The 12,622-nt window shown below is 40.3% G+C and overlaps 2 protein-coding genes across 2 annotated transcripts in view; both read left to right on the plus strand.

Moving 5' to 3' along the window:
* The window catches only part of LOC140946729 (uncharacterized), a 10,251-nt gene extending 5,707 nt beyond the window's left edge, over window positions 1-4,544 (plus strand). Inside the window, exons 2-4 of the mRNA XM_073395835.1 lie at window positions 1,532-3,216; window positions 3,695-3,740; window positions 4,306-4,544. Coding sequence (XP_073251936.1) covers window positions 1,532-3,216; window positions 3,695-3,740; window positions 4,306-4,544 — 1,970 coding nt within the window. The remainder of the gene's footprint in view (window positions 1-1,531; window positions 3,217-3,694; window positions 3,741-4,305) is intronic.
* On the plus strand, window positions 4,446-12,379 carry LOC140946290 (uncharacterized). The gene is made up of 7 exons (XM_073395381.1): window positions 4,446-4,540; window positions 5,479-5,825; window positions 6,853-7,091; window positions 7,479-7,765; window positions 8,129-8,461; window positions 9,118-9,271; window positions 10,472-12,379. Exons 2-7 carry the CDS (start codon window positions 5,537-5,539, stop codon window positions 11,723-11,725), a joined length of 2,556 nt encoding a protein of 851 aa, XP_073251482.1. The 5' UTR covers window positions 4,446-4,540; window positions 5,479-5,536; the 3' UTR covers window positions 11,726-12,379.
* Window positions 12,380-12,622: the final 243 nt, after the last annotated feature.

Below are 12,622 nucleotides of genomic sequence, written 5' to 3' on the forward strand. Positions count from 1 at the left end.
TAATTTGGCTTGCCAATATAACTTTAAACGACTGTCAGCTAACTGACAGCCTTGCCCGGCGTAGTTTCGTTTTTATGCTGAATTGGCAAGTGTGACATATTATAACAGCTTATATGTAGGGGCAAAACGACTGGTCTTTCATCTGAGCCCGCGACATGGTCATGTGATAATTGTCAGCGGATATCTGATTTTGACAGCTGTCAATCTAATCGTACTCATACGGATGGCTTAAATAACTGAAAGGCTAGTCAAGTTGTGCAAGATCTATTGTGACATTTCACATCGGCTTACATGAAATGTGTGTACGGACGGGCGTACGCTACGTCATAACCAAATTTTCTGGGGAGGATAGTTTACCAAATTTTCTTACCCATGGTGCTCCGCTCCGCGCGCGCTTCGCGCGCGCGAGGAGCTCCGCTAATAATTTAGAAATGGTCATTAGCTTTTGTTATACTGTAAAATGTAATGGTCATACAAATAATGCATTTTACAATTACCACTACCACAACTAATCAATCAATCAACAACTTTATTTAAGTGTCTAATCTTCTAGCTTGCCGTCAGGCCCGGGGGGGGGGGGGGGGGGGCACTTGGGTATTTTTTTGGTGGGTATGTGCCGCCCGGGACTCCAAATTGGCACCCCGTTCTAAAAAAAAATTTCCCTAAAATTGATACCCCGTTCTAGAAATGGGCCAATTCTTTATACCCCGTTCTAGAATTCACCCAAAAACTGATACTCCGTTCTAGAAATGGGCCAATTTTTTATACTCCATTCTAGGGTGCAACAAGAGTATAACAGTTTGCTTGTTAACGCATTGAACCGTATTTTTAAAAGCAATCTGTCCTTGAATAATTTCAAATGGCTGCTTACAAAACTGGAGCTTTCGTGCGTTCGAAATATTATACTTCGTTCTAGAAAATGCCTCTGAAATGGATACCCCGTTCTAAACCAGGAGCTGCAAAATCACGACCCCGTTGGGCGGCACATACCCGTATAGGTAATGTATGGGAGTACCCCCCCGGGCATCAGGCCTACTAATTAGGGACACTACTACTACTTCCACTTCCACCACCACTACCAGTACCACTACCACCACCACCACCACAACTACTAGTACCATAACCACTACTACTACAACTGTTGCTACCACTACCAGGATTACCAGTACATGTACCATTAACAATAATTATTCTACCACCAGTACCACCGCCACTACCAGTACCATAAACACTGCCACTATTGCACCATAGTACCACAGCCATCACCACTACTGCTTTTGCCACCTGGCTATGAATTGTATATGGCACTCTATGTATCACCACCACTGCACTACATCTGACACTTCCACCACCACTTGCACAGCTACTGCTACTGTCCCTGCTACTACCACCACAGTGCAACGCAGCCTTATTAACACTGCCATTTTCACTAGCGCTCTGAAAACTGAGGTATATTTACATAGAGAATCAAATAGACTCAACGTGCCAAAGTTTACAATTGTTGCAAATTTTAAGTGTTCCTTTTTTGCAGGTTCATTATTTCACGCTCACTTACGATGTAGGGAAGCTAAGCTGGTCTCAGGATCTCAGGGTGCTCATAAAGCTTTTCAAGTGTTGGAGAAGGCATCCATGTCGTTAAAACAAGTTGATGACAAATCTAATGAATCTTTCAAGCTGACTCAAGGGCTCTACTTGTATTTTGAGGGAGAAATTTACTACCAAAACAAAGACTACCAGAAAGCGATTGAATGTTTAGAGTCCTCATTAGACCTCATGGAGGGTCCGTTAAACCTTGACACCGATCTTGCAAGGTGTTATAACGCTCTAGGCAATTGTTATCATGGACTTGGCAGACAAGAGAAAGCCCTTGAGTTCTACAACAAGGCACTTAAAATGCGAGAAGAATTATCCAGCTCTGATTTTCACTTCGACATGCCCGTTTACAAGAATCAGATTGGCATAGTTCATGAGGACAAAGGAGAGTATGACGAGGCAGTAAAATGCTACAAAGATGCTCTTGAACTTTTGGAAGAGCTCAAATGTTTGGGATATGAAGATGAAGCACTTTTTCGTAGAAATCTCGCCAATGTTTACATTAAACAAGAAAAGTACAAAGAAGCCGAAGAGGAGGCAAAGAAGGCGTTTAAAATCAGACTTAAAATTCTTGGAAATCACCCGGATACCGTGCGGAGCATTTTTCAACTGGGAGTTATTCAAGCAAATTTAAAGGCTTATGACAAAGCCTTGGACTTTTTCTTAAAAGCTTGGGAAATGGAGCAATTATTGGGTGCTGGAAACCACAGTGCAGTTTGGAGGCTTGTCATTAAAGGCGTCTTTGATATGCATGAATTCTTAAAGAAGAAAGGCGCCGAAAAAGAAAAAGAAAAATTTAGGCAAGACGCTTTGGCGTTTTGTGAGGATTTCTGGGAAAAAGAGAAAGAGAAAGCTTATCCACAATTTAACTTTACTCCTTACAATAAGGAGATTATTGACGCCATACTATATCTACTAGAGAAAAGAACCAGTAAGTTTGGATTGACAGGTAAGAAAGAAAGAGCTCTCATAGACAAATACGAAAGAGAAGCTCTTTGGTTCTATCATGGAATGCAAGGAATTACTGAGGAAAGCTTTAACAATGAATTTGACGGCGCAACAGACAATACAGTGCTTAATGAACTGCTGAGAGAGAGAACTGCCTTCTTGGACAAGTTAATTGAGTTCTGTAAACGACACGATGAGCATGAAAAACGTATTAAGCACAATCAGGGAAAGATGACCTTGTTTAAGAAAGTGCTTCTCAGGTCTGACTTTGTCGGCGAGAAGACACAGGAGAAATCAAAGTTGAAGAAAGCCGTGGAAAACTTGTATAAAGACTTAGGAGAGAAAGGAAGTACTATTAAAAGTTTTCGAGAAAACCTCTTGACAACCTGGCAAAGGCAGTGGGAAGAAGGGAAAGGCAAAGAGGAGTCAAGAGAGCATTTGTTGGCCAGATGGAGAATAATCAATGGAATACTTAAGCTCTGCGAAGAACTTGAAAGGAAAGATCTTCGTGAGAGATATGGAAAAGAAGCTTTGAGCTTTGGTGATAGATTGTTAGAAATCCGTCGCAGTGAAATGAGGAATGTTGAGATAAGAACTTTGCTGAATGAAATGAAAGAGGTGGCCACGTCGATTGGAGATCGTAAAAGGAAGAATGCTTACCGCGATGCCTTACAGGTAAAAATGTTTAGGAATGCAGCAAGTATTAGTTTTTCCTAGATGGACTTTCACCTCCGCCGATCCAGTGTTTTGATTTGCGGATGTAAAAGGTTTTACTCCATTTTTGTTTAGAATAAATCAAATATGTTTTGTACTTGGCCGTAAAACTTGAAGGCCGTCGAGATGAACGTCCCCTCTCGACTTGTTTTTTGGTAGAGTGGTACCTCCAGACCTACTGTAACACCACCATAAACATTACTTTTGTGGTTCTGTAGGATAGTTTAAGGCAAAATTGGAAAGTTTCTGAAAAAATTCCATTCTGACAGTTTTAGTTTGACAGAAGGGAGGTCAGAAACTTTCAGCTTAGAAAATGGCGAAAGCAACAATAAAAGTCAAGCGCCCACTTGCTATTTGAAACAAGTCCGTTATGTTGTGTTCAGGCCGTATGGTTTACTAACTCGACATTTATCTGTTTTGCTTGACGAACTTTTGTAAGGCTTTGAAGAAGGAAAAGGAGGCAGGTTCCGGGCTAATTCAAAAAGGTAGCGTATGTCATTTTTTCCTTTTTTAAAAAAAGTGCAGTAGACATGGGCAAAAATTGTCAGTGGTAGAGAAGTTGTTTTGCTTACTGAAACTGTCGATGTTGTTCTTTTTTGACGTTTGCGATGCAGTTGTCGTCGTGTTACTCTTTACTTAAGCTCAAACAGCTTTTCGTTTTGATATTCGTAGACGGGTTTTGTTTAAATGAAGGCCAGGTACTTGATGTCCCTCCCATATTTATAATTAAGGTGCTTGCTAATTATTTGACAGAAGTTTCCATGTATACCCACGAGACAAGTAAAAAGTAGAATCTGAGCTGTCTGGCATCGCTGCGACACAAAAATATAACGGAACTTGACTGACTGAAAAAAACACAGTGCGTAATTTTTAATGAAATAATTGACCATGTACATTTTCTAGTCGATTTTGTATTGTTATGAAGTTACTTTATTAGAGCCTTAGCGATAAGCCAATTGATGCAGTTGGTTGTGCAGTTTAAGATCAATCACATCTCAAGCTTTATTTTTATTATTTCCGTCACTGACTCCTCCTCTTCTTAACAACTAGAAAAGAAGCCCTTGTTCGAAGAACCTTTCTCGAAAGCCGGCGATGAGGAAGAAGAAATTGAAGTAGAAGCTGAAGAAGACGTTAAAGTTGTAACTGCGCATGACACTGTTGAAGGAGAATCCCAAGGAGTGACTACAGAAGAGTCAGTTGAAGAGGCTAAAGTAGACTCGGAGGAAGAGGCTGAAGTTGGAAGCGATTCTAGTGACGTTTACAGCAGAAGTGTTTTTGTCTTTAAGTAAGCCCAAATCTAACCAAACTTAAGGGGAACTTTCTTTAAAGGGGTTTGACTTGGTGAGTTTTACATATTTGAGTCGAAACTGGGCTGAACGTAGTCATCTTTTCTCATACTCACTAGAAACTCGAAAAGAAAGGTATCCACCATGCATTTTCTTAACGTACAAACAAAGCAGGATCAGAGTCTGGTAATTATGCCACCACACTAGAACCGCTTCCAGAAGTACTGGAATTCCCCGTCGTTGATTGGCCAGAAGATATTTATTTTAAGTGCTTCTGAAACTGGTTCAGTTAGAGTGATTAGCCGGGGGCTCTCCTGGTTAATCGTACACTATATACTTTTTCGCCCGTAAATATCACATTCCAACTAGCTGGCTCTGAATAAGTTTTAACTTTCATCATCAACTTGCTCATTTTCACAGGCTTTCGGAATCATTTTTAGACAGAGGGACTGTACAACAGAACCCATTTCAATGAAAGTAATCTACAAAGGGCATCGAAGTTTGTGTGCCAATTTAAGGCTGGTTTTGACTAGCGACACCGGGAGTCCGAGTTTGAGTCGTAAGAGGAGTCATAAGCGCGACGGAATTTGGAATCGGAGTCGGAAGAATCAAGTGAAAACAAATTTATCATAGTTGGCATCAGAAGCGGAAGGATAAATCAATCACAATGCTCGTTCTAACACTTTGTGATTTGTTTAGTTCTTCTGCTTCGGTTTGCGACTCCGAAAACCTAGTGTTTTTTTTCACTAGATTGTAAGGCGACGATGTTGTAAGCGGAACCAGAACTGAAGGCTGTTTTAATACATCATAACACTCTATACTTCGGATTACGACTCTTACTCCCACCCCGTCGCTAGTGAAAACCAGCCTTTATTGTTTACCAGCTAACTAATTGCAAGTCTATAAACTGAGTTAAATATGTTTTGGTATCTTTCAGAGGTACTGTAACCAAACAAGGCACCCACTGGAATCTTGAACAGGCGTCGATAAATGTGATGTTCCCACCTGATGCTGTGCTTGAGGACAGGACAGTAACTGTTCGTAGATGGAATTCTTCCGTTTGCTTTCCTCCTCTGAACGACAATGAAACTCTCGTTAGTAGCATCATTGAACTATCGACCGACAACGCTCAAAGTTTTGAATTTAACCAAGCTGTAACACTCGTTATTTCCCATTGTGCGGCAGATCTAAAGGGGTATGAGGTTGTGGCGAAAACTTTGATTGACAGGGACAGTAACGTGTGGAACGACATTCCTGAAACAGTTGACGTTCGGTCAATGGCAGGTAAGGTACATACGTAAAAGCCGCTTGTAAGGACGTTACAGGCTCCCAGTAACGCAATAACCCATAATATTAACCCTAGTAAGTAGTTCATACAAGCTCTATGTTAACGGAATGTTAAAATACTAAAACACCCTTAACCCATTCGCCCCTGAACCGCCCGTAACCGCCCGTGCGGATCCAGGTCCTTTCTACCCTTTGTGACGTCATCAGTTTTAACGGTCAAGGACAACTTTCTTCGCGAGCTTGTGCAGAGTGAAGAGATCTTTCAAACCATACCAGAATGAGCACAATTCAGTCAAGGACACCGGAGAAAGAAGCAAAAAAACCACGTGACATTGACCTGAAAATCTCCATGAAAATCTTGTTCCATTACCCACCTACCTTTCCTTTCACCTAATCCTAAGGTCCTAAAAGCTTTCCTAAAAACTCTTCCCACCAAATTGAAGCCTACTAAATGCCCAGCAAAAAAAAAAAAAATGAGGCAAGAAAAGCGAAAAAAGAAGGGAGGAGAGAAAGCGAAAAGTAAAAGTCAAGACTGCTGTGTCACTTTTAAACCCCAAAATCTCGAAATTTTGCTCTCTGCGCATGCCCGAACTTCGCAAGCTAATATTTTGCATCTGGATCAGAGGGCCGCGAAGTGTACGACCTGTAAACCGGTTTGTGGTAAGTTTTAGCTCTTTATAGTGACCAGAAAACCACTCGACTAGCTTCAAAACGCGTTTTTCGGCAAAATCTCTTGGAGCGAATGGGTTAAACACCCTTAAAACTACAAGGGACTCGAGCGTTTTGTAGCTATTTATATATATTTTTTATAGATTACTTGCAGTAATCTATTCATTCTTCTTGTATCGTAAATGATGAAAATGGCTAATTCATCTAAGAAGCATTTAGTGGTTCTCAAGTTAATTCTGTAGGCTTGGATTCAAATAATTCATGGCTTTTTTGAGTATGAACTTATATTTGCACACGGGTTTCCACGGCTTTCATTAACATTCTATGACACTATATAATGCACATTTCTTTGTAGATGTCAAGAAACTGCAGGACCCTGCCTTGATGAGTGTTATTCCTGAGTATTTTCTGCCGTTCGCGAAGTTTAAAATAACACAGTGCTCAACGTTTGGGATTATTTGCCGTCTTAAATCGAACGAGTTTACCATAACTTCGGAGGGAAAAGTTCTTTCGTTGCCCGAGTTTCCTCTCTTCAGCGTCTCTGTTCCTGAAAATGCAATCAAGAGAGGAGAACAGCTTCGTTTCATTGTCAAGGTTGGCTTTATTCTTTTCTCAACAATCCCGCACTTTGTTGATGAACGTCCTAAATGACGTAATGTATGGATTTAAAAGACACAGAACCCACACCACGGCACAATACCGAACCAAAATAATTTACCCAACGCCAAGAAACGCTTGGTGCACTGCTAGCTTAGCGCGTCTGCGGAAAGAAGACAGCAGTTTCTATGTAATGAACTTCCAACTTGTCTGTATTGCAAGTTTATTTCGTGATCAGTAGGGTGGGGAAATGTGAAAGAGCGAAGCTGGAGAAAGGAAAAAAAGATGAAACGCGTCAATAAAATTTGTCAAAGGACTAAGTGCCATGCCATTACTTCTTCACGAAAACACGTCCAAAAAAATGATATTTTCTTTCTTCATTAGTTGCAGGAGATTCCTCAAAGAGCATTTAGAGGGAAGGAAGTATGTGCTAGCCCCATACTTAGAGTTACAAGCCCTGATCCATTACAGTTTAGAAAACCTGTTACAATTCAGCTTCCATTGACAGTAAGAGGGGAAAGCAGCGACGTTCCTGACTTTTCGTCGTGCAGCGTTCGGATCTTATTTCAAGAGTCGGCCTCCGAAGAGGAAAAATGGACTGAACTTACCTTTGACACGCCAGCAAGTTGTGATGGGATGGTTATTAAATTTAGTGTCAAGCACTTCTCCAAGTATGTGCCTTTTGTAGCTTTTTTAGGTGGATCAAGGGAGATTTTTCTTAGATTTGTTTAGCCATTCATTTTGTTTAGAATACAAAACCATCGTGTTGAGTTTTCTTTTTCCCACCAAAAGGGAACGTATTCAAAAGATGATTTCCTTATTGTCTATATCTGGACACTTTTTTTTAGCAGATAGTCCTTAAACATAGTTTACTCCCGTGAAATGTGTTATGGGAATATTTTATCTAGTATAATCCCGATTTCCTGAACCCCCGGTTTTTCGGAATTTTCGATAATTTGAACCAAACCTAACTTCTTTTTTTAAAGTGTTCCTTACATTAGCGCCATTAACATCATTTGATCTTTTGAATGCAGGTTCGTTGGCTTGCTTCAGTGGGGTGCAGAGTCGATGGTCTGGCTTGTACAAAAGGCGCTGTCTTCATTTGGAAGAACAGTAGGGAAAGCAGCATTTTTCGCAGCTTTTGTCCCAAGAGACACTCGCGTTGGTTCCAGTACAAACCTTAGGCTCTATTGCAGTCCAACAGATAAAAAGGCGAAGATATACAACGACGAGAAAATACTGAATCATGTCCGCTTGAGGGATAAGAGCTCGTCGGAGATGATGTGTCTCGGGGATAAAGCGTATGTGTTCCTTTCTGGGGACTCCGTAAGATTAGAAGAGAATGAATTGGATGAAGAATTTCTCTGGTACGTATATTTGTTTTGTAACTTAAATTCATGCACTGAGTTCATTTCCGAGCTACCCTGAGTTTTTTTTTCTTTCAAGCGTGGGCAAGGGCAAACTCTTAAGGTAAGATAATGATCTTTTTCAACTTTTATAGAAACGACTAATTTTATCATGAAAGATTTTTCACTTGATTACATTAGTGCTCGGCAAAACGATTTTACTCAGCTCCAGTCATGTCCTGCATTGAGCACGAAGGTAGTAAGATTTTAAAACACGTGGATGGCTCTCTACCTTATCTCTCTTTTTATAAACAGATCTGTTTCGTTATCGATTTTCTCTTCTCTCTGCTAAAATAATGCGTTTCTACGCTACCTTGAGCGTACTGTGTTGCTCTTTATAAGTATCTTTTCCCGTCGATTCCACATCGTCCTATAATACACTCCGTTTGCTCCCCAGTTGAAATTGGAAAAAAAAAATGCTTATGCAAAGTTTTGTGGGCAAACGGAGTGCATCATAGGATCTGGAAGAAGCGTAATGAACTACTTGTATTTCGATTTGTCTTGACAAATTTTCCCCTAAAAATGAAAACCTGGCACTAACTTGCTCGTGTAAATTGAAAGACGTGACAACTTATTCCTTGACAAGGAAAAATACTCTCACGTTTTGTACGTTTCAGCTTTCACGACGATGATTATTGGACAGATCTCAAGGTTTTTGTTATCGATCATGGGGATCTGACAGTTGAATTCTGTAGCAGCAGAGAACAAGATCAACGCAGAACATTGTGTAAAATGACAATAACACTTCCGCCTCCCGAAAGTAAACTTGAAGTAAGTTTCATTATTTGATTAACAATCGCATTAATTGAATAGAATGGCTGCATAAATTACGCCATTTTAAAACGCAGTTGAAAATTCTTTTGGCTGAATCAGTACTTCTCTATCTTGAGGTTGCTTGTAAGACCTTTTCTTGTATGGCTTTCGTTCACTTGCTTTCAATATAAGAGTAAAACCTCGGGTAACTCTGCCATAAATGATCATAGAAATAAAATAACAAAAACAAATAATAGTAATAATAATGATAATAATAAAAATAACATTAGCAGTAATAACAATAACAATGACTGATCATCCGTGTCAGTGTATTCATGAATAGGACTGTTGTTGACAGTGACTGGCGTTTCGACAACCTGTGCAGTAGTCATCTTCAGAGTCAAAGGGAGTTGTATCACGTTAAGTCGCGATGTTATTGGTCGTCTGTCAGTCAAGCCGAGATATTGCCTATGAAGAATCTAAATGTGATTGGTGCGTTTCGATCCCTTTTTCGTCACAGTTATTACGGTTGTTTCATTGTTAATCGAAATTGTCGGTTGTCCAGACTTTCTTTCGTTTTCAGTTTTGCTTAAGTTCGTAAATAAATCGTTTGCACGTGCCGGTAACTGCTGACCTCGCGATGCAGTTATATGGTGTTTGTTTTAAGTCAGTTAACTAGCTTTCTTTAGTGAATCGTTTATAGTAATAATCAGTAGAATACGTAATATATGTCGCAGAGTCCGAGTCGATTTAATGTTTCGTCTGTAAATGTTGTTCAATAATGTGATTGTTGACGTTTCGATTTGTTCTTCACCCTGCCGGCAGAGTCTTTCTTTCGCGTGCTTGATTTTGGCACACTCGAGAAAGACTTTTCATGAATCGAGTAGGATCTTTGTTTAGCATGCGCGGCATGTTGTTTGGGTATAGTTTTGAACCCAGGCGTAATAACCGCGTACTTGCTACAGCGGGCTCGGTTACGACCATCGGCTTATCAATCAACGGTGCTCAAACTCGAAAAAATCTGTTTGACAATAGAAAACAAGATTGACTAGTCCAGGAGTTTGGGCTGCGGCAACCTCAAAGGTTTGACGCGATTCAAGCAGAACCTCCTTCATTTTGCTCGGGCCAATTAAGCTTTTATTTCATATCAGTCGTGGCTACTCCTTTTGCTTATGTTTCTATTTGCCAATCTCAATGCAGCACTTTCTTTTTCTTTAGAAAAACACAAGATATGAAGCTTCAAGTTCTTTCGCTAAAGGACCTTTAAGAGTGACTCTTTTGGGAGACGAATGGGGATCCTCAAAGGGCGGTTTGTCTACGCTGAACAGAGAACTAGCAAAGCACCTGGCACGTCAGCCTGATGTACAGGTAACCGTTCTACTGCCACATTACAGTGAAAAAGAGAAGCAAGAAGCTGATGACTGTCAAGTGAGCCTTGCGACACCCGAGCCAATGACTGGGTTTGATTCCATCAGCGGATTGAGCTTTACTAGAGAAGATCATTATATTGATGTTGTTATAGGCCATGGCCAGAAGCTCGGAGCACCTGCCCAGGCCATAGCAAAACAACAGAAGTGCAGACGAGTTCATATAGTACACACTGCCAGTGAAGAGCTTGCAATGTTTAAGAAGAGTGATAAGGCCATACCGGAAGGCGAGGAAAAACACCAAACTGAAATAGCTTTGTGTAAGAAAGCTGATATAGTCGTGGCTATCGGACCAAAGCTGACGGAAGCCTTTTCAGCCTATCTGCGGCCATACAGTAAAGATCAACACGTGATGAGTATCACACCTGGGATTTGCCCCGAGTTCGTTAAATTGAAGCGGAAAGCCGTCCATGAGGGAAAAAAGTTCCGCGTCTTACTGTTTGGTCGTGGTGACTTGGAAGATTTTCAACTAAAGGGATACGATATAGCTGCTCAAGCTGTAGCAGGCTTAGAAGACAAAAGCTACCGACTTATATTTGTCGGAGCACCAGAGGGGAAAGAAGGTGAAATCAAAGTCGAGTTTGTGAACTGTGGCATTTCTCCTTCTCAGCTAACTGTGAGGGGCTTTAAGAGTCGCAAAGAACTGGGGCATCTCTTCCGTGAGGTAGATCTCGCCATTATCCCGTCACGAACGGAAGGCTTTGGCCTCACCGCTCTTGAAGCACTCTCCGCTGGACTTCCGTTTTTGGTGAGCGAAAATTCGGGATTCGGACAAGCTATCCTCGTCCTAGCTTTAGGATGGAAATTTGTGGTAGATTCTGATCGTGCTGAAGATTGGGGGAAAGCTATTAGACGTGTGAGGCAAACGCCAAGGGAAAATCGGCTGCAGGAAGCTCTCTCTCTCCGAAAGTCGTATGATCAAAAGTACAAGTGGGAGAAGCAGTGTGAAAAGCTTGTAAAGAAAATGCGGGCTTCGTTTTTATTTCACTCTGGGTCTGAACACTCCAAGGTTAACAAAGTACTCCGTCGTTCATTATCCGTATGAAAATGAAAGAGAGAATTGAAGACAAGAATTTCAACACTGCTTGCAGCCGCCCAATAAGGCTGGAGAAACCTCTCTATGGGTTCCACAATTTTTTTAGACTCTTTACCAATTTGCTAGAAGCACAAGATAACAAAGAAGGACTTCACACTTCTTAAATGTTATTTAGGTATTGGCAAAATATTATTCTATTGATGTGATACGCCAATTTGTAATGGATCCATCCTCGGCGTTTGGCAAAAACAATACAGATTGGTTCTTCAAAACTGCCAAGCAAAAACGTTTCCCTTTTTTAAAAACAACAATACGTTTCAGCAATTTAAACTGGAAACTTAAACTTTTGATTACATGTTATCATTATATTGTGTAAAACGATAGCGAATTAACCCTTTTTAAACAACTGTGTTAGGATACCTTCTATAGTAGGCGTAGTTTGTTTGTTTGTTTGTTTGGTAGGTATGTTTTGACAGAACATCAAGGATTTAGGGATGAAAAAATCCCTAGTGCATATTATGACATTGCCAGATCCATTTTATGATGCATCAGTTAAGTTTTTAATGCAGTATAAAGTCCATTCCATTTCTGATTTTTTTCGTAGATCTATTTATATTTACAATGTTATTTATAGAACGTTTGCATTTTAATGCATATTTATTGTTTGTTCAAAGGCAGTTGGTAGTATTTATTTATAGAAATATTGAATGAACTCAATTAACTATTTATTTTTCTCCTCCATGGCTACTGTATTTTTTCCAGAACGTATTTGTACTTATTTTGATTCGTATCTTAATTTTTTTGTTACCTGCCCCATTTGTGGGTTCTTGTTATTTAACAATTAATGAATGAGACTGAGTATATTATGAAGAATTATGGAGATCGAGCTAAGGGTGTTACAGAGTT

Source organism: Porites lutea, chromosome 8 (genome assembly GCF_958299795.1).
Source record: "Porites lutea chromosome 8, jaPorLute2.1, whole genome shotgun sequence".
NCBI lineage: Eukaryota > Metazoa > Cnidaria > Anthozoa > Scleractinia > Poritidae > Porites > Porites lutea.